This window comes from Hyla sarda, chromosome 2, assembly GCF_029499605.1.
Source record: "Hyla sarda isolate aHylSar1 chromosome 2, aHylSar1.hap1, whole genome shotgun sequence".
NCBI lineage: Eukaryota > Metazoa > Chordata > Amphibia > Anura > Hylidae > Hyla > Hyla sarda.
Window position 1 is genome coordinate 261,703,522 of NC_079190.1, and position 19,602 is coordinate 261,723,123.

Sequence of the window (19,602 nt, forward strand, 5' to 3'; positions counted from 1 at the left end):
TGAAGGCTTATTTTTTGTGCCACCAATTCTAGTTTGCAGTGACATTAGTCATTTTACCCAAAAATCCACGGCCAAATGGAAAAAAAATTCATTGTGCGACAAAATTGAAGAAAAAATGTCATTTTGTAATTTTGGGGTCTTCCGTTTCAACGCAGTGCATTTTTCAGTCAAAATAACACCTTATCTTTATTCTGTAGGTCCATACGGTTAAAATGATACCCTACTTATAGAGGTTGGATATTGTCATAGATTGGAAAAAAATCATAACTACATGCAGGAAAATTTATATGTTAAAAATTCTCATCTTCTAACCCCTATAACTTTCCGCGTAGGGGCCGGTATGAGAACTAATTTTTTGTGCCGTGTTCTGAAGTTTATATTTTTGTATTGATCGGACTTTTTGATCGCTTTTTATTAATTTTTTCATGATATAAAAAGTGACCAAAAATACGCTATTTTGGAATTTTTTTGCGCGTATGCCATTGACCGTGAGTTTTAATTACAGATATATTTTTATAGTTCTGACATTTCCGCACGCGGTGATACCACATATGTTTATTTTAATTTACACCTTTTTTTTTATGGTAAAAGGGGGTGATTCAAACTTTTATTAGGGAAGGGGTTAAATGACCTTTGTTCACTTTTTTTTTTTACCTTTTTTTTTGCATTGCTATAGCTCCCATAGAAACCTATAGCACTGCACACACTGATCTCTTATGCTGATCCCTGCAAAGCTATAGCTTTGCATGGATCAGCGAGATAGGGACTCGATTGCTCAAGCCTGTAGCTAAGGCTTGGAGCAATCAAACCCCGATAGGACACCGCAGAGACAGGTAAGGAGACCTCCTCTTGCGTCCTAGCTGATCAGAACATCGCGATTTTATCGCAATGTCCCAATCAGCCCGACTGAGCTGCCGGGAAGCGTTTACTTTCACATGCGGCGTTCAACTGTGATTGCCGCGTCTGAAGGGTTAATAGGAGCGCGCGGCACAATGATCGGTGCCGCACGCTGTTAGCCCATGGTCCCGGCTATGAATAGCAGCCGGGACCGACCAGGTGTGATGCAGGGTCACGGCGTGACCCCATTTTAAACACCGGGACCGGGCTCAGGGTGTACAGGTACGCCCTGAGTCCTTAAGAGGTTAAGGCTGGCTTAGCAGCCCTTAGCAATGGAGCCCAGATAAGCCCAAAGCAATCAGGCTCAATTATTTTTCAAATAAAGCACTGTAAAAAAAAAAGACTTACTTTGTATCACGGCGTACCTAATTGTCTGATCTATTAAACTACACTGCTCAAAAAAATAAAGGGAACACTAAGATAACACATCCTAGATCTGAATTAATTAACTAATTAACTAATACTTTTGTCTTTACCTGTATGACCTCTCTACAATGCCTGGCCATGCTCCTGATGAGGTGGCGGATCATCTCCTGAGGGATGTCCTCCCAGACGTGGACTAAGGAATCTGCCAATTCATGGACAGTCTGTGGTGCAATGTGGCGTTGGTGGATGGAGCGAGACATGATGTCCCAGATGTGCTCAATCGGATTCAGGTCTGAGGAACGATCGGGCCAGTCCATAGCATCAATGCCTTCCTCTTGCAGGAACTGCTGACACACTCCAGCCACATGAGGTCTAGCATTGTCTTGCATTAGGAGGAACCCAGGGCCAACCGCACCAGCATATGGTCTCACAAGGGGTCTTAGGATCTCATCTCGGTACCTAATGGCAGTCAGGCTACCTCTGGCAAACACATGGAGGGCTGTGCAGATGCCCAAAGAAATGCCACCCCACACCATTACTGACCCACCGCCAAACCGGTCATGCTGGAGGATGTTGTAGGCAGCAGAACGTTCTCCACGGCGTATCCAGACTCTGTCACATGTGCTCAGTGTGAACCTACTTTCATCTGTGAAGAGCACAGGGCACCAGTGGCGAATTTGCCAATCTTGGTGTTCTCTGGCAAATGCCAAACGTCCTGCACGGTGTTGTAAACACAACCAGCACATGTGGACATTGGACCCTCATACCACCCTCATGGAGTCTGTTGCTGACTGTTTGAGTGGACACATGCACATTTGTGGCCTGCTGGAGGTCATTTTGCAGGGCTCTGGCAGTGCTCCTCCTTGAACAAAGGCAGAGGTAGCGGTCCTGCTGCTGGGTTGTTGCCCTCCTACTAAACAACAAATACCCCCGAGGATTTCAGGGCAATAATATGAGCAACAACTTTTAGGGGTGCCCCCCTAAAAGGGGTTAACCCTAAAAGTAGAAATCCCCCCTTTTTATAAAAACTTTAATGCTTTATGCAGTTCATTAAAATAATTGAAGACAAAAAAACGTGTAAAGTGCTGTTTAAAAACACAGCCTATGCTCAAGTGGATTACTGTGTATGTCCAAATTAGTATTGAGTAACTCTGTAGTAATTAGCACTTGCACGCTTAGTTTAAACTGGCATTTGCGGCTGCTGTTAAAATTTAGGTGCTAGCAATCCGCCACCCCAACGTTTCGTCAGACTACGCTGACTTTATCAAGGGAGTCCGGCTAATGCTGTTAAAATTTAGGTGCTAGCCATCCACCCCCCCGACGTTTCGTGAGACAACGCTGACTTTATCAAGGGAGTCCGGCTGCTGAGTTGTTGCCCTCCTACGGCCTCCTCCACATCTCCTGATGTACTGGCCTGTCTCCAGGTAGCGCCTCCATGCTCTTGACACTACACTGAAAGACACAGCAAACCTTCTTGCCACAGCTCGCATTGATGTGCCATCCTAAATGAGCTGCACTACCTGAGCCACTTGTGTGGGTTGTAGACTCCTTCTCATGCTACCACTAGAGTGAAAGCACTGCCAGCATTCAAAAGTGACCAAAACATCAGCCAGGAAGCATAGGAACTGAGAAGTGGTCTGTGGTCGCCACCTGTACAACCACTCCTTCATGTGTCTTGCTAATTGCCTATAATTTCCACCTGTTTGTTCCATTTGCACAACAGCATGTGAAATTGATTGTCAATCAGTGTTGCTTCCTGAGTGGACAGTGTGATTTCACAGAAGTGTGATTGACTTGGAGTTACATTGTGTTGTTTAAGTGTTACCTTTATTTTTTTTGAGCACTGACTTTTAGTCCCATCACGTCCCAGAAAAAACGTAATAACTAATCAGAAAGTTACATATACAATAACAAAAGTTAGAAACTACAGCTCATGGCTCAAAAAATAAAACCGTAACATACCTCTGTAGTTTGATAAATAAAAGTTATAATTATAGGCCCAGATTTATCAAACTGTGTAAGAGAAAAAGTGGAGTGATTTTTCCATAGCAACCAATCACAGCTCTGCTTTCATTTTACCAGAGCTCGTTAGCTGAGCTCTAAGGCTGCATTCACACCACGATTGCAGCCTACGGTCGCCGGATCCGGCTGGGGGAGGGGAAAACCGGGTGCTCCCGTACCCCAGCCGGACCGGCGCTGAAATCCATTCACTTTAATGAGCCGACCAGAGTCAAACAGTGACTCTGGTCGGCTCATTTCTGCCCCGTATCCGATTTTGTGACCGAACCTAAAACCGTGGTATACTACTAGTTCGGGAGCGTCCGGTTTTCCCTTCCCCAAACTTTTTTTTTTTTTTACCATAAAACAAAACAAAAAATATCCAAGTTTGGTATCATTGGAATCATACTGACCTATAGAATAAAGGTAGCATGTCAGATTTACTCATTGCAGATGTAAGTGAAGCATATTTTACACTTTTTTTTGTGTGCTGGTAATGTGTAGGAGTACAAGATTTTTTAAATGGTCACAGAGCATTTGATACATTTTGTGCAGGTCACATTTTCTGAAATTTCTCTCTTCACATACACCAAAAAGCCAAGCTAAGGGTGCGTTCACACGGCCGTTTTCCCCCGTTCAGTTTAAAAAAGAAACGGATTTTAAAAAAAACTATAGAAATGGCTGATCAAATGGGTATCCGCTTTGAAGCGTTTGTAACCATTTTTAATCCGAAAAATCCGTTTTTTTTATGAAAAAATCAGCCACATACAGACTCCTGCAGCCAGGACTAGTACTACTCCCATCATGGAACAGACTTGTTTCCATGGTGGGAGTAGTAGTTCCTGGCTGCAGGAGTCTGCCGGCGGCTGGAGAGGCTACATTAGTGCTTGTACTACTACCCCCATCATGGAACAGATTCTGTTCCATGATCGGGCTAGTAGTACAGGGGCTGAGGGATTGATCGCACTGGTTCTCACTTCTGAGATCCAATCAGAAGTTATTAAGCAGGGGAGCGGGCGGCATGGTCCGCAACCCTGCGATCACCGATGTATTTTACTTTCATTTCTAAATATCCCACATGGAGCTCTGAATGGCCGGTACTAAGGAGCCAATCAGGGCTCCCTGCAGGGATTTTTAAAATGGACAATGTATATTAAAAGCGCTGTGGGGGGCAAGATATATAGCGCTATATATCTAGCCCCCCAGCGCATTTATAAAGATATAACCCCTGCCAGCGCAAAAATATATATCCCCGCAGTATATATATATATATATATATATATATATGTGTGTGACCCCCGTCTTTATAATTATATACCCCCCGCCAGCGCAATTATCAAAATATACCCCCGCCAGCGCATTTATAATGTAACCCCCGCCTGCGCCTTTATAATGTAACCCCCGCCTGCGCCTTTATAATTATATACCCCCCACCAGCGCAATTATCAATATATACCCCCCGCCAGCGCATTTATGTGACACACCGCCAGCGCATTTATGTGACCCCCCGCTGGCGCATATGTCATTACTGCAGAGCGATGTATGAATAGTATTTTACTGGCAGAGCCTCGCGCCGGCAGCGGCTGATAGAATACTAATCATACATTGCGCTGCAGCCTGCAGGGGCATATTATATAGAAGTGCTGTGGGGGCCAGATATATAGTATTATCTGGCCCCCACAGCACTTCTATATAATATGCCCCTGCAGGCTGCAGGGCAATGTATGAATAGTATTCTATCAGCAGCATCACGCCGGCAGCGGCTGGTGCAATGCTCTGCCAGTAAAATACTATTCATACATCGTGCTGCAGTAATGACATATGCGCTGGCAGGGGGGGGGGGTCACATAAATGCGCTGGCGGGGGGTATATATTGATAATTGCGCTGGCGGGTGTATATAATTATAAAGGTGCAGTTAAAATTATGATGTCCGTGTTTTCTTCCGTTTTTTTCACGGAAGAAAAAAATACTGCATGTGCCGATTTTTTCTTCCGTGAAAAAAATGGAATTGAGTGCAAACGGGTGCACACGGATGTAAACGGATTGTAAAAAAAATCCCATTTACATGAATGGGATTTTTTTTTTTAAATAGTTTTTAATCCGTTTACAATCTGAAAAAACTGAACTGAAACAGGGATAAAAAAAACGGGGACAAACGGCCGTGTGAACTGTGTGGGCTGGTATAGTTTTAGAGACTTTTCAGTGGCTTTGCGCCTTTTCACAAAAAGGCGCAGTTCATATAACCCTTCCATATCATGTCTATTGCCAAAATCAGTGGATTGCAACTCAAAATCAACAGAAATGTGTAAAACAAAAGGCACAAATAAACCTTACTTTCGCCTTTTCTAGACACAAAAAAACTGTCTAAAGACAATGATAAATGTCAGCCTATATGTTAAAAAAAAATAAGCCGATAATAAGTACAACTTGTACCGCAAAATAATAAACCTAAAAAAAAAAAATTTCACTGGAAAAATAAAAAAGTTAGGGACTTGGAAAGTGAGGGGTAGAAGAAAAAAAATGCTTGCTCCTGAAGGGGTTTATTTCTAATCCACTATATCTATTTGTGGAATTCTGATCTATATGGCTCTGTCAGATTCACAAAAGGATTCTTTATGTGATTTTCCTTTTTTGCCACCCTGGTGTCAGTTTTGACAAAACCAGTAAGATTTTATTTGCGTTCACTAAACAACACGTACAAAAAGTAATTTTTGAGGGAAGGAGACGTAATGGAGGCTTATGAGGGGTGATACACAATGCAGATAAAGAATCAGCTCACTAGTAGAAAGAGAAGTGACCGCGCCTCCATAACACAAGTGCGCGCGCCCTCAGTCATAAATACCGCCATTACGTGCGCTTTCACACACAGTCCGTATACCGCTGAGGGAGTGCGTGTATACGGATTGCTCGTCACTTCCTGCTTCCTTCGGCAGGCACTGGCTCCCCTCCTCTTCCTGCCCCCTCCTCCCAGTACTCCCGGGGCTTGTGCACGACACTTCATTCCCGCGCCTTCTCCGCACACAGTCTCCCGCTCGCCCTTCCTGAGCCGCAGACAGTCGGTATACTGCCAGTTCTGAGGCTTCCAGTAAGTTGTATGATCACGTGTTCTCCGGCACATTGTTAGTGGTGTGAGGTGAGGAAGGCGGCAATACCGTGCACACAATGATGGAGACTGGAGACCCCCCTCTTCCCTCAATGTCTCAGCAGTGTATAGGATTATGTATACATTGTTCTACTACTAGGAGGAGGAGTAGAGTGATGTAGCAGTGCTGTTTGTGTGCACACTGTTAAACACCTATATATTGTCATTTTCCTGATGCCTCCATTTATCCATAAAGTATCAGATTTATCAAACTTTGTGTAAAGGCACAGTGGAGTAGTTGCCAATAGCAACTAATCAGATTGCTTCAAAAATAAAAGGTTTCTATTGGCAACTGCTCCACTGTTCCTTTGCAATGTTTCGATCCCACCTATATTTCCTATTCTGAAGTTTTATCCAGCCCCCCCCCCCCATATAGAAAGGGACGAGGCTAAAAAATAAACCTCTTATGGAACTGATATCCCTTGTTCTATTATAGAAGCAAAGTAGATGGTACCAAAGTAGATGCTGCGTACCATATCAACACACATCTAACAGGGGGGCCGCAGCGATTAGCCTGCATTGGCGATTGCTGCTCAAAGCTATTAGTCTTTTAAATTGAGGACCTAAACCCAGTAAAATATTGTGGGGTCCCAGGGGCTTCTTTGTTCGTGACATCATGCAATGTCCCCTCCATTCATGTCTATGGGAGGGGGTGTGACATCTAGTACACAGCCCTCATGCCCCCTCCCCTAGACATAAATGGAGGGGGCCCTCCCAATAGACTTGAACGGTGATGGTCGCCCATCATCCAGCACAGAGCGAAGTTCGTTCTGTGCATCAGATTAAGGGGTCCCATGACGGATTTGGATAGGGAATAAAATGTTTAAGAATGGAGTACCCCTTTACCATTTATTTATTTGTTTATTTTTTTAAACTATTTTTTAGTTCCAATAGGAGACCATGACATGCAATCTTTGGGTTATACCATAGCACAGGATTGATCAGTGTTTTTGGCTCTCCATTACTACAGGCTCCGTCCGTCCTTTCAGTTGATAAAGGCACTGCGATTTTGCTGTGATGGTCCCGATCAGCTCACTAACTGGCATTCGATTTAGATGATGGGAGATGTCCGGATTTAGTGGTTAAAATCCTCCCCCTTTTCCCATTTTTCAAATAAAATGTGAATAAACATGTTTGGTATCACCGCTTGCACAAATGTCCAAATGTTTAAGGCTATGTTCTAGGGATCGACCGATATCGTTTTTTTAGGGCCGATACCGATAATCGGTGGAGGTTAGGGCCGATAGCCGATAACTTATACCGATATTCCGGTATAAGTTATCGGCTATTTATCCCCCCGTGACACCGCTGCAGATCATTGATTTAAAGCGGGCGCTTTAAATCAATGCACTGCTGTGGCTTTTGCGGTGCCATAGGCCGCTGCCGCCGCCACCATCCGCTTTTCTCCCCCTACCTTTCAGGGTGGTCCGGGCCATCCTTCCTTCCTGTAGTGTCCGGCGGCATTCCGGGTGGAGGGTGAACCGGTCCTGGCTGTCCTTCTTCTCCGGGGGTCATCTTCTTCACTCCGGGCAGTCTCCGGCCTAGTACGCTGCATAGACGCCGCTGCGCAGTGACGCACCTGATGTCACGGCATAGCGGCGTCTATGCAGCGAACGAGGCCGGAGCCTGCCCGGAGTGGAGAAGATGACCCCCGGAGAAGGATAGCCCGGACCGGTTCACCCTCCACCCGGAATGCCGCCGGACACTACAGGAAGGAAGGATGGATGGCCCGGACCACCCCCATTACGGGTAAGTTTAATTTTTTTTATTGACTCGGAGGGTGGGGGAGGGGGTATAGCGGTATGGGCAAAAATCCATACCGGTATACCGCCCAGCACTACGGTGGGGGGTGCGATGCGGTGCGGGGGGCGGTCGTGGTGCAGCGGGGGGGGGGTGCGGGGGCGGGGCATTATCGGCTTATCAGCAAGGTAATTGCCGATATCGATAATGCCCAAAATCGTGATTATCGGCTGATAATATCGGCCATACCGATAATCGGTCGATCCCTACTATGTTCACATGGAATTCTGCATGAATTTATAGCCAATACACTTCAATCGGATTCCACTGTCCCATTTATACAGCAGAATTTCTTATTGGCTATAAATTCATATTGAATTTCCATGCAGAATTCAGTGCAGAAATTCTGGCATGTGAACATAGCCTAACTCTTAGATGACACAGGGCAGACATGTATGCACTGTTGTTTGGGTGTATGAAACGTGCTTACATACCTGGTAAGTCCCAGCTGCTATTACCTTGTTTAATGATACCCTTAAACATGTTGCTGCTCTGCTATCTATACTGTTCAGTGCTATGCATATGGCACAGCGCTGATCAATATTATCGGTGATCTTCTGCTCTGTTCTGATCGATCTCAGCCACGGCAGGAGCAAGGTGAAAGGACCTCCGTCCGCCATGCCGGATAATCGGATCGCAGGTCCGGTGCTCACAGTCATGGTGGCGCGTAAATGTACGTCATGGTCCGTTAAGTACCACGGCACCATGACGTACATTTACGTCCATTGTCGTTAAGGGGTACTTCGCCCCTAAACATCTTATCCCCTTTCCAAAGTATAAGAGATAAGATGTTTGATCGCAGGGGTCCCGCCACTGGACCCCCCCCATCTCTGCTGCGGCACCCCAGTAATCCAGTGCACAGAGCAAACTTCGCTCCATGCCTGATGACTAGCAATGTGACGCCAGAGTCTTGGTACGCCCCCTCCCATAGTCTTGCATTGAGGGGGTGTGATGTCACACGGGGGGCATGGCTGTGACGTCACAAGGAGTATCCCTTTAAGAGGTCCTATCTTCTTGCCTGTATTAATGGTGCGCTGGAGCACTGATAACACTGAACAATGCTAAAAAGTGGTGAATCGAACGTAAAAAAAAAAAAAAAATTGGAAGAAGGCAATTCCATAATAAAAGTTTAAATCACCCCACAAATGAAATAATGTTAACAAAAATGAACATATGTGGTATTGCAATGTGCGGAAATGTCCAAACTATTAAAATACAGCATGAACATAAAAAATATAGCCTTGCTAGAATTGCAGATTTTAAGACGCTTCATGTACCAGAATTTTTTTTAAAGTGATTAAAAATTCCCATCAAAATATAAATGGCACAGATGAAAACAGATCACATCGCAAAAAATGAGCCCTCAAACACCCCCTTATACGTAAAATTTGAAGTTTTAAGGGTGAGAAGAGGACAATTTTGAAGTGTAAAAATTTTTTGTTTAAAAAAAAAAAAAAAGGGGGGGGGAGCAAGTTCAGGTGGCTGCTCTCTACACCCTTTTAGCGCTGAGTGACACCTCTCTCCCTATTCACAAATGACGAAAAGCACATTACTAGGCCAGAGAGCAGAGCAGAGAGCAGCCATTTCCTTCTAAGGCTACATTCACATTAGATGTCCTGTTGCATCAGTTTTTGCAAAAAAAAAAAAAAAAGGGGTTTTAAAAACTTATATTTAACGCTTTCTTGCAATGAAGTTCAAATTGGGGTGGGAAGGGGTGGTTTTGCATGTGCAAGAAAAAATGTATCCCAAAAACAGCATGCCACTGTAGACTAGGGATCGACCGATATCGTTTTTTTAGGGCCGATACCGATAATCGGTGGAGGTTAGGGCCGATAACTTATACCGGAATATCGGTTTAAGTTATCGGCTATTTATCCCCCCGCTACACCGCTGCAGATCATTGATTTAAAGCGGGCGCTTTAAATCAATGCACTGCAGTGGCTTTTGCGGTGCCATAGGCCGCCGCCGCCACCACCAGCTTCTCTCCCCCTACCTGTCAGGGTGGTCCGGGCCATCCTTCCTTCCTGTAGTGTCCGGCGGCATTCCGGGTGGAGGGTGAACCGGTCCGGGCTGTCCTTCTCCGGGGGTCATCTTCTCCACTCCGGGCAGGCTCCAGCCTAGTAACACAGCATAGATGCCGCTGCGCAGTGACGCCAGTGCACAGCGACGCACCTGACGTCACGGCGTAGCGGCGTCTATGCAGCGTACTAGGCCGGAGCCTGCCCGGAGTGGAGAAGATGACCCCCGGAGAAGGACAGCCCGGACCGGTTCACCCTCCACCCAGAATGCCGCCGGACACTACAGGAATTATGGATGGCCCGGACCACCCCCATTACGGGTAAGTTCATTTTTTTTTATTGACTCGGAGGGGGGGGGGGGGAGGGGGAGGGGCTCGACCGGTATAGCGGTATGGGCAAAAATCCATACCGGTATACCGCCCAGCACTACGTTGGGTGGTGCGGTGCAGTGGGTCGGGGGGGGGGGGGGGCGGGGCACTATCGGCAAGGTAATTGCAGATACTGATAATGCCCAAAATCGTGATTATCGGCCGATAATATCGGCCATACCGATAATCGGTCGATCCCTACTGTAGACCCTTCCGTTTTTTCATTGACTTCAAAATAAAATAAATAAAGTGTACGGCTTGTTGTAGTAGACTGCAGTTTTGAGTACCGTAAAAAGAAAAAAAAAAAATGCACAACCATACACAACCAAAAAGGTACACAACCGGATACTTCTTGTTGCATATGTTATTGCATGGAAAGTCTATGTATATGGTTTTCTACACAGTTGTATACGGGTTTTCTATACAAAACCGTATAAGTGAAGTGTATAGCAAAATAGTGATTTGAATGCACCCTTACTGGGATAGGCCACCTAAACTGGATGCTCCTATCGTTAAATGTTCTCCGGTGGAAAACAATGTGTTTTTTTTTTTAAATCAACTGGTGCCAGAAAGTTGAACAGATTTGTAAATTGCTACTATTAAAAAATCTTAAACCTTCCAGTATTTAACAGCTGCTGTATGCTCCACGGGAAGTTCTTTTCTTTTTTGAATTTCTTTTCTGTCTGACGACAGTGCTTTCTGCTGACACCTCTGTCCTTGTCTGGAACTGTCAAGAGCAAGGGCAAATCCCCATAGCAAACATATTCTATTCTGGACAGTTCCTGACATGGACAGAGGTGTCAGCAGAGAGCACTGTGGTCAGATGGAAAATACATTTAATAAGAAAAGAACTTCTTCTGTAGCATGGAAGGATTAAGATTTTTACATAGAAGTAATTTACAAATCTGCTTAACTTAAAGGACATCTTTAGCGTGATTAACACTTATCCCCTATCCACAGGATAGGGGATAAGTGTTTAATCGCGGGGGGTCCGACTGCTGGGATCTCCTGTACGGGGCCGCGGCTGTCCCTTGCAGGGGGCTTGCCGGCCGCAGCATGACGTTGCAGCCGGCACGCCTCCTCCATACATCTCTATGGAAGAGGCGGGGAGGCAGCGTTCGTGCCTCCCTGTCTCCCCCATAGAACTGTATGGGGATGGGGAGGAGACGGGGCGTCATCGTCGACCTCTTAGGGAGATTGAGGGGGGTCCCAGCGGTCGGGCCCCCGCAATCAAACACTTATCCCCTGTCCTGTGGATAGGGGATAAGTGTCATACCGCTGCAGTTGTCCTTTAACCCCTTAAGGACGCAGGACGTAAATGTACGTCCTGGTGAGGTGGTACTTAACGCACCAGGACGTACATTTACGTCCTAAGCATAACCGCGGGCATCGGAGCGATGCCCGTGTCATGCGCGGCTGATCCCGGCTGCTGATCGCAGCCAGGGACCCGCCGGCAATGGCCGACGCCCGCGATCTCGCGGGCGTCCGCCATTAACCCCTCAGGTGCCGGGATCAATACAGATCCCGGCATCTGCGGCAGTTCGCGATTAAAACGATCGATCGGATCGCCCGCAGCGCTGCTGCGGGGATCCGATCATTCATAACGCCGCACGGAGGTCCCCTCACCTTCCTCCGTGCGGCTCCCGGCGTCTCCTGCTCTGGTCTGTGATCGAGCAGACCAGAGCAGGAGATGACCGATAATACTGATCTGTTCTATGTCCTATACATAGAACAGATCAGTATTAGCAATCATGGTATTGCTATGAATAGTCCCCTATGGGAACTATTCAAGTGTAAAAAAAAATGTAAAAAAATGTAAAAGTAAAAAAAAAAGTGAAAAATCCCCTCCCCCAATAAAAAAGTAAAACGTCCATTTTTTTCTATTTTACCCCCAAAAAGCGTGAAAATTTTTTTTATAGACATATTTGGTATCGCCGCGTGCGTAAATGTCCGAACTATTAAAATAAAATGTTAATGATCCCGTACGGTGAACGGCGTGAACGAAAAAAAATTAAAAAAGTCCAAAATTCCTACTTTTTTTATACATTTTATTAAAAAAAAAATTATAAAAAATGTATTAAGTTTTTTATATACAAATGTGGTATCAAAAAAAAGTACAGATCATGGCGCAAAAAATAAGCCCCCATACCGCCGCTTATACGGAAAAATAAAAAAGTTATAGGTCATCAAAATAAAGGGATTATAAACGTACTAATTTGGTTAAAAAGTTTGTGATTTTTTTTAAGCGCAACAATAATATAAAAGTATATAATAATGGGTATCATTTTAATCATATTGACCCTCAGAATAAAGAACACATGTCATTTTTACCAGAAATTGTACGGCGTGAAAACAAAACCTTCCAAAATTAGCAAAATTGCGTTTTTCGTTTTAATTTCCCCACAAAAATAGTGTTTTTTGGTTGCGCCATACATTTTATGATATAATGAGTGATGTCATTACAAAGGACAACTGGTCGCGCAAAAAACAAGCCCTCATACTAGTCTGTGGATGAAAATATAAAAGAGTTATGATTTTTAGAAGGGGAGGAGGAAAAAATGAAAACGTAAAAATTAAATTGTCTGAGTCCTTAAGGCCAAAATGGGCTGAGTCCTTAAGGGGTTAAAAAAGAAAAAATTTGTTTTCCACCAGAGTTCCCCTTTAAAGGGGTTGTTCAGGATACGCATGGAAAATGCCCGATTGTAGTCACTACCTGACTACATCAAAGTCATTGGATTGAATGTGATCTATAGATGGATACATGTTAGCCGAAGGAGCCACAAATGTGATGTGAAAGCATCCTTAGGGAAGATTCGCATGCAACGGGTCTGCATCATATTTTACACTGCGCATCCGCTGATGACTGACCCTAGAGCATGCCTCCTGCTTTGCCTGCTCGTGGCAGCAATCCACCACTAGAAGCAGACTTCCATGTTCGTGGCCGCCCCCACTTGACATCATGCCCGCCCCCTCAACGAAAGTCTGTGGGAAGGGGGCGCGACCGCTCACGGCCCCTTCCCATAGACTTTCGTTGAGGGGGCAGTCATGACGTCACGAGGGGGCGGCCTCAAACACGGAAGTCCGCACACAGCGTTCGGAGTAATAAACTCCCGGACGCTGCGAGTGAAGCTCCGGAAGGCAGGGAAGCGGCGAACCCCTTTAAACAACACAATGTAACTCCAAATCAATCACACTTCTGTGAAATCACACTGTCCACTCAGGAAGCAACACTGATTGACAATCATTTTCACATTCTGTTGTGCAAATGGAACAGACAACAGGTGGAAATGATAGGCAATCAGCAAGACACCCCCAATAAAGGAGTGGTTCTGCAGGTGGTTACCACGGGCCACTTCTCAGTTCCTATGCTTTCCTGGCTGATGGTCACTTCTGAATGCTGGCGGTGCTTTCACTCTAGTGGTAGCATGAGAAGGAGTCTACAACCCACACAAGTGGCTCAGGTAGTACAGCTCATCCAGGATGGCACATCAATGCGAGCTGTGGCAAGAAGGTTTGCTGTGTCTTTCAGTGTAGTGTCCAAAGCATGGAAGCGCTACCAGGAGACAGAACAGTACATCAGGAGACATGCTGGAGGCTGTAGGAGGGCAACAACCCAGCAGCAGGACTGCTGCTACCTCTGCCTTTTGTGCAAGGAGGAGCAGGATGAGCACTGCCAGAGCCCTGCAAAATTACCTCAAGCAGGCCACAAATGTGCATGTGTCCACTCAAACAGTCAGAAACAGACTCCATGAGGGTGGTGTGAGGGCCTGACATCCACAGGTGGGATTTGTGCTTACAGCCCAACACTGTGCAGGACATTTGGCATTTGCCAGAGAACACCAAGATTGGCAAATTCGCCACTGGTGCTCTGTGTTCTTCACATATGAAAGCAGGTTCACACTGAGCACAAGTGACAGAGTCTGGACATGCCGTGGAGAACGTTCTGCTGCCTGCAACATCCTCCAGCATGACCTGTTTGGCGGTGGGTCAGTAATGGTGTGGGGTGGCATTTCTTTGGGGGGCAGCACAGCCCTCCATGTGCTTGCCAGAGGTAGCCTGACTGCCATTAGGTACTGAGTTGAGATCCTCAGACCCCTTGTGAGACCATATGCTGGTGCGGTTGTCCTGGGTTCATCCTAATGTAAGACAATGCTAGACCTCATGTGGCTGGAGTGTCAGCAGTTTCTGCAAGAGGAAGTCATTGATGCTATGGATTGGCCCGCCCGTTCCCCAGACCTGAATCCGATTGAGCACATCTGGGACATCATGCCTCGCTCAATCCACCAAGGGTACGTTGCACCACAGACTGTCCAGGAGAATGCCCAGGCGTTGTAACGAGGTCATACGGGCACGTGGAGGCCACACATACTACTGAGCCTCATTTTGACTTATTTTAAGGACATTACATCAAAGTTGGATGGATCAGTCTGTAGTGTGGTTTTCCACTTTGATTTTGAGTGTGACACCATATCCAGACCTCCATGGGTTGATAAATTTGATTTCCATTGATCATTTTTGTGTGATTTTGTTGTCAGCACATTCATCTATGTAAAGACTAAAGTATTTCATACGATTAGTTAATTCATTTTCATCTAGGATATGTTATCATAGTGTTCCCTTTATTTTTTTGAGCAGTGCATGTTTTTTACCGAGCCAGAATAAAAATATAAAATTGCGCAATAATTTTTGGCATTCACAATACAGTAAATCTGACATGCTTACTTTATTCTATGGGTCAGTACAATTCTTCTAATGATACAAATCGATAATTTTTGCTTTTGTTTTATGGTTAAAAAGATGTACAGTAAAGCACATGCGGGGAGGGAGAGGAGACACTCTCAGACACGGGGGTATACAACAGGAGGCTACTAGTTTTCACATGATGGAGACGCTTTTCCGGCCGAGGTACACCGGAATAAAAAATCTGTTCATTGCCATGTTCTGACCTCTTATAACTTTTTTGTTTTTTCACCTTCGGGTTTAAGTGTTTATTTTTTGTGCCATGAGCTGTAGTTTTAGTACAGTACCACTATTGCAAATATTTGACTTTTTGATAAAGTCGCCAATCTACCGAGCACCAGGAAGGACTGGTAAGACCCTGTCCTTCCACAGCCACTTATGGGCAGCCCGTGATTATATTGCAGAGCTACCAATGTTTCCCAGAGACACCAGGGATTACCGGCATTTAATGTTTAAATGCCATGATCGCTGTTGATCACAGCATTTAACCATTTAAATGATGTACATTGGAGACATCTTCTGCCAGTTCTGCATCTGCTGGTTATGATGCGGATCCGACTCTTCAGTCCGTGCCATATTTCCCTCACTCAACCACTGGCATACATGTAACTCATGGGCTGGAAAGGGGTTAACCCCAAAGATGCCGTGATCAGTGCCAATCACAGGTTTTGATAAATCTCCCTGTGTCCCTACAGTTTGGCAGCCACTGGGAAAATGCATATTGTCAAGCCTTTATTATTAAACTTTTTTTTACAGCAAGGTATATACATGTATTCTGCTAATTTTTTTTCTTTATTTCACAGGTAAAATGCCATCTTGTGTTGTGCAGGGCTGTTTTTCTGGAGGGAGACGAAAGGAGGAAGGGGTCATATTGCATGTGTTCCCAAAAGAAAGGGAGATGGTAAAAAGATGGCTTATAGAAACTGGCCAAGACTTTGGTGATATTGAAGCCTTTACTGATAAAATTATTGAAGGAAAAAAGTATGACACATATAGAATGTGTTCAAAACATTTTAGAGAGTACTGTTACATTCCATCTGAAGGTTTCCGAAAAAGTTTGCGTAAAGATGCAATACCCACAGTCTTTGATCCCCCATCAACCTCTAATGAGACTTGCATTCTATTGCCATCTGGCAAGAGGAAAAGAATGGATGAGGAAAATGAGGGTTCAATACCAGAGTATCAATTTGCTCATGGAGAGATTTGCCCCACGTGTGGACATGTCTTTGAAGAGAAACCCAAGACAGAAGAGAAAGGTATAGTAACTGAACCTATGGGAAGAAAACTGCGCTCAACACAAACTGATCCTAGATGGGGAAAGAGAACCATGTCAACGGAAACAAAGTTTAAAAAATACCACAAAAAAGTCCAGTGTCGACGACTTTCTGAAAAAAAGTTAAAGAAATTGTCTCTACTTAGTACTTCTGCTAAACATCAGTTGATTGGGACCTTAACGGACAGTGAGGACAGTCTCGACAGTGAAATAGATAATGACTCTGACAGCAGCGGTGAAAGCCCAAAGCATGAATTTAATTCATCTTTTCAACGTACTTTACAACCTCGTAATAATCCCACAAAAATGGAAGTATCACATACTGATCGACTCGATCTAAAACTCCGTGCAGAAGAGACGCACTCCATATGTACTGATCCAGTAAAGGACCGCAAATTTATAGTTTTTGAAAGCTGCCTAGATGAACTAATCCTTTCAATGCCATGCAGAGGAGAGCAAGGCTGTGATAGACCAATTGTTAAAATATGGAAAGAAATAATTGGTACTTTTATAACTGTTCATGTTTCTTGTGGAAATCACAGCTATAAACTGTGGGAAAGTCAGCCACAAACTGGTGGAATACCAGTAGGCAATCTATTGCTATCGTCTGCTGTTTTGTTTAGTGGATTAACCTATGTGAAAGTCAGACACCTTTTCTACATTTTGGGACTTCTGTGCATAGATAAGCCAACATACTTAAAAAACCAAACTAATCATCTATTTCCAGCCATCAGTAATAAATGGACTTTAGAACAAACTGCTATTATAGACAACCTAAAGAAAAGTCCACTCTGTCTGGCTGGAGATGGCCAGTTTGATCGTCCAGGACACTTAGCTAAACATGGCATCTACACAGTGCTGGATGTCAACAGCAAAAAAGTTGTCTCTTTTCACGTTGAGCAACTTTCTGCTGGAAATTCTGTTTCTGGTTTAAAATCTGAAGCTTGCAAACAAGTTCTTAGAAGTCTTCTAAGAAAGCAATTAAACATAAAAATTGTATGTACAGAAAGACAGTTAGGCATTCGTAAAATGATTAAAGCACACTTTCCTTCAGTAATACATCAATATGATATCTGGCAGCTGTCAAAATCAATTGGCAACAAACTGGCCAAAGCTAGTCGGAAAAAAGACTGTGAAGAACTAGCCAAGTGGGTTGGTGCTGCTAGAAACCATCTGTGGTGGAGTGCAAGTACCTGCAATGAGGACCTTTCTCTTCTAACTGAGAAATGGAACTCTATCTTATTTCACCTTGTTAATAAACATTCATGGGAAGGGAGTGAAAGTTACAATAGCTGTAGCCATGAACCAGTGGTTACATCTACATTGGGTCCAAAGAAATGGCTTGAGGAAGGCAGCAAAGTTCATGAAGAAGTAAAAGAAGTTGTCTTGAACAGGAACTTGCAGAAAGATCTATTGCATTTGTCATGTTTTTCTCATAGCAGGGAGTTAGAGGTCTTCCGCAGTGCCATTAGAAAATACCGGCCTAAAAAAACCCACCTTTTAACAGATGGTATAACTGCACGCACACAACTTGCCACACTTTATCACAACCATAATGTATACAGGGTACAAGAACAAGTGAGAACGGCTTCAGAAGAATATTCATTAGGAACAACTCTTTACAAAGCTCAGAGACAAAAGCTTGTTAAAGCATTATATAAGCCTTCAAACCAACAGTTTCTGTTTCCAATAATGTCAGAGATTATACAGATGGCCCCTAAAAATCGTGATATTAACAGAGAGCCTAAAAAAAGAATAAGGTACTGAGAAGGTTGAGTATGCTGACTAATACTTTGAAGACCTTTCCAGTTTAAACACTGGTTTTAATATTGCCACTGTGACTGTATATTTGACGGCAAAAATGAGAAAAACCTAAAAAAAACGAAACAAAATCTCATTATAGGTATCAAGGAGCACTTAAAAATGTATATTCAAATGAGGTTTTCATATGTTGAATAAATGGCATACATTTTTTTATTTGGTCTGAAAATTCTGTAAGTAAAACAAATTTTAAGCAGAAGTTTACGATCATTTTTTTTCTTTTTTCTAATAAACCTATATTATTTAAGCTGGGTTCACACAGTGTAAAATGAGGGAGAGGAGGCAGCAAAATGTATGAGAAGCTAAAGTTTTCTTTTTATAATGTACTCAATTAACATCTGTGGAAAGGGTGCTGTTGGTGCACGTATTGTCACAGATTTATCTATATTCCTGAAACCTAAACTGTCTGTTTTCCCCCCAGGACATCTAATCACATCTCCAACCAATAACTGTTTTACAACTCACGTAAATGTGTGTGTGAGTAGGGACTATGACGTGAATTCAAGAGCTTAACTTGCATAATATACTACAGGAGACTGCTGCTATTAGCACCCTGCAATTACTGTCGATGACCACCATCAACAATCACACTGATTTCAGTGCTTCCACATCTTATCATTAGATTGCTTATACTGATCTTGCCATTGCAGAGCACCAACCATTTAGATTGTTGCTTTGCTAGTAGAGCCTGTCTGTGGCATTTTACCCCAAGGCAGGCATAGAGGCCCCTTGCTTTCATGGAAGCTTAAAAGCACACCACAACCATATTGTGGAGGTGCCTATCTGGTACTCAGCAGGCACGGCATCTGTCTTTGAACCTCTTAAAGGGAATCAATCATCAGATTTTACCCTATATAACGCTTGGCAAAGCGTTATATAGGGTAAAATCTTTATTTTCACCATTCCCGGGGGATGCTCCTGCCCCCAGGGATGGTGAAGATATGAAGTTATCAACTAGTCACCGCCGCAGCCGTAAGTAGTCCCCTGGGCGGGGAGCTCTTCTCGCCTACTCCCGTTCTTCAGCCGACAGCGACGCCCCCTCCGCTTGATTGATGGGCAGCGTCATCGCTCTGCTTTGTCTGTTCAGTGAGCGGAACAATGACGCGGCCCATCAATCAAGCGGAGGGGGTGTCGCTGGAGGCAGGAGCGTCCCCCGGGGATGGTGAGGACAACACTTT

The 19,602-nt window shown here is 44.4% G+C and overlaps 1 protein-coding gene across 1 annotated transcript; it reads left to right on the forward strand.

The window, feature by feature from the left end:
* The first annotated feature begins 6,092 nt into the window (after window positions 1–6,092).
* LOC130356049 (uncharacterized) lies at window positions 6,093–19,224 on the forward strand. Its single transcript, XM_056557071.1, has 2 exons — window positions 6,093–6,347; window positions 16,134–19,224. Exon 2 carries the CDS (start codon window positions 16,139–16,141, stop codon window positions 18,368–18,370), a length of 2,232 nt encoding a protein of 743 aa, XP_056413046.1. The 5' UTR covers window positions 6,093–6,347; window positions 16,134–16,138; the 3' UTR covers window positions 18,371–19,224.
* The last annotated feature ends 378 nt before the right edge of the window (window positions 19,225–19,602 follow it).

What these genes read in the sequence shown, in the direction of transcription:
- LOC130356049 (XM_056557071.1), top strand. Translation starts at nt 16,139, where the DNA reads ATGCCATCTTGTGTTGTGCAGGGCTGTTTTTCTGGAGGGAGACGAAAG.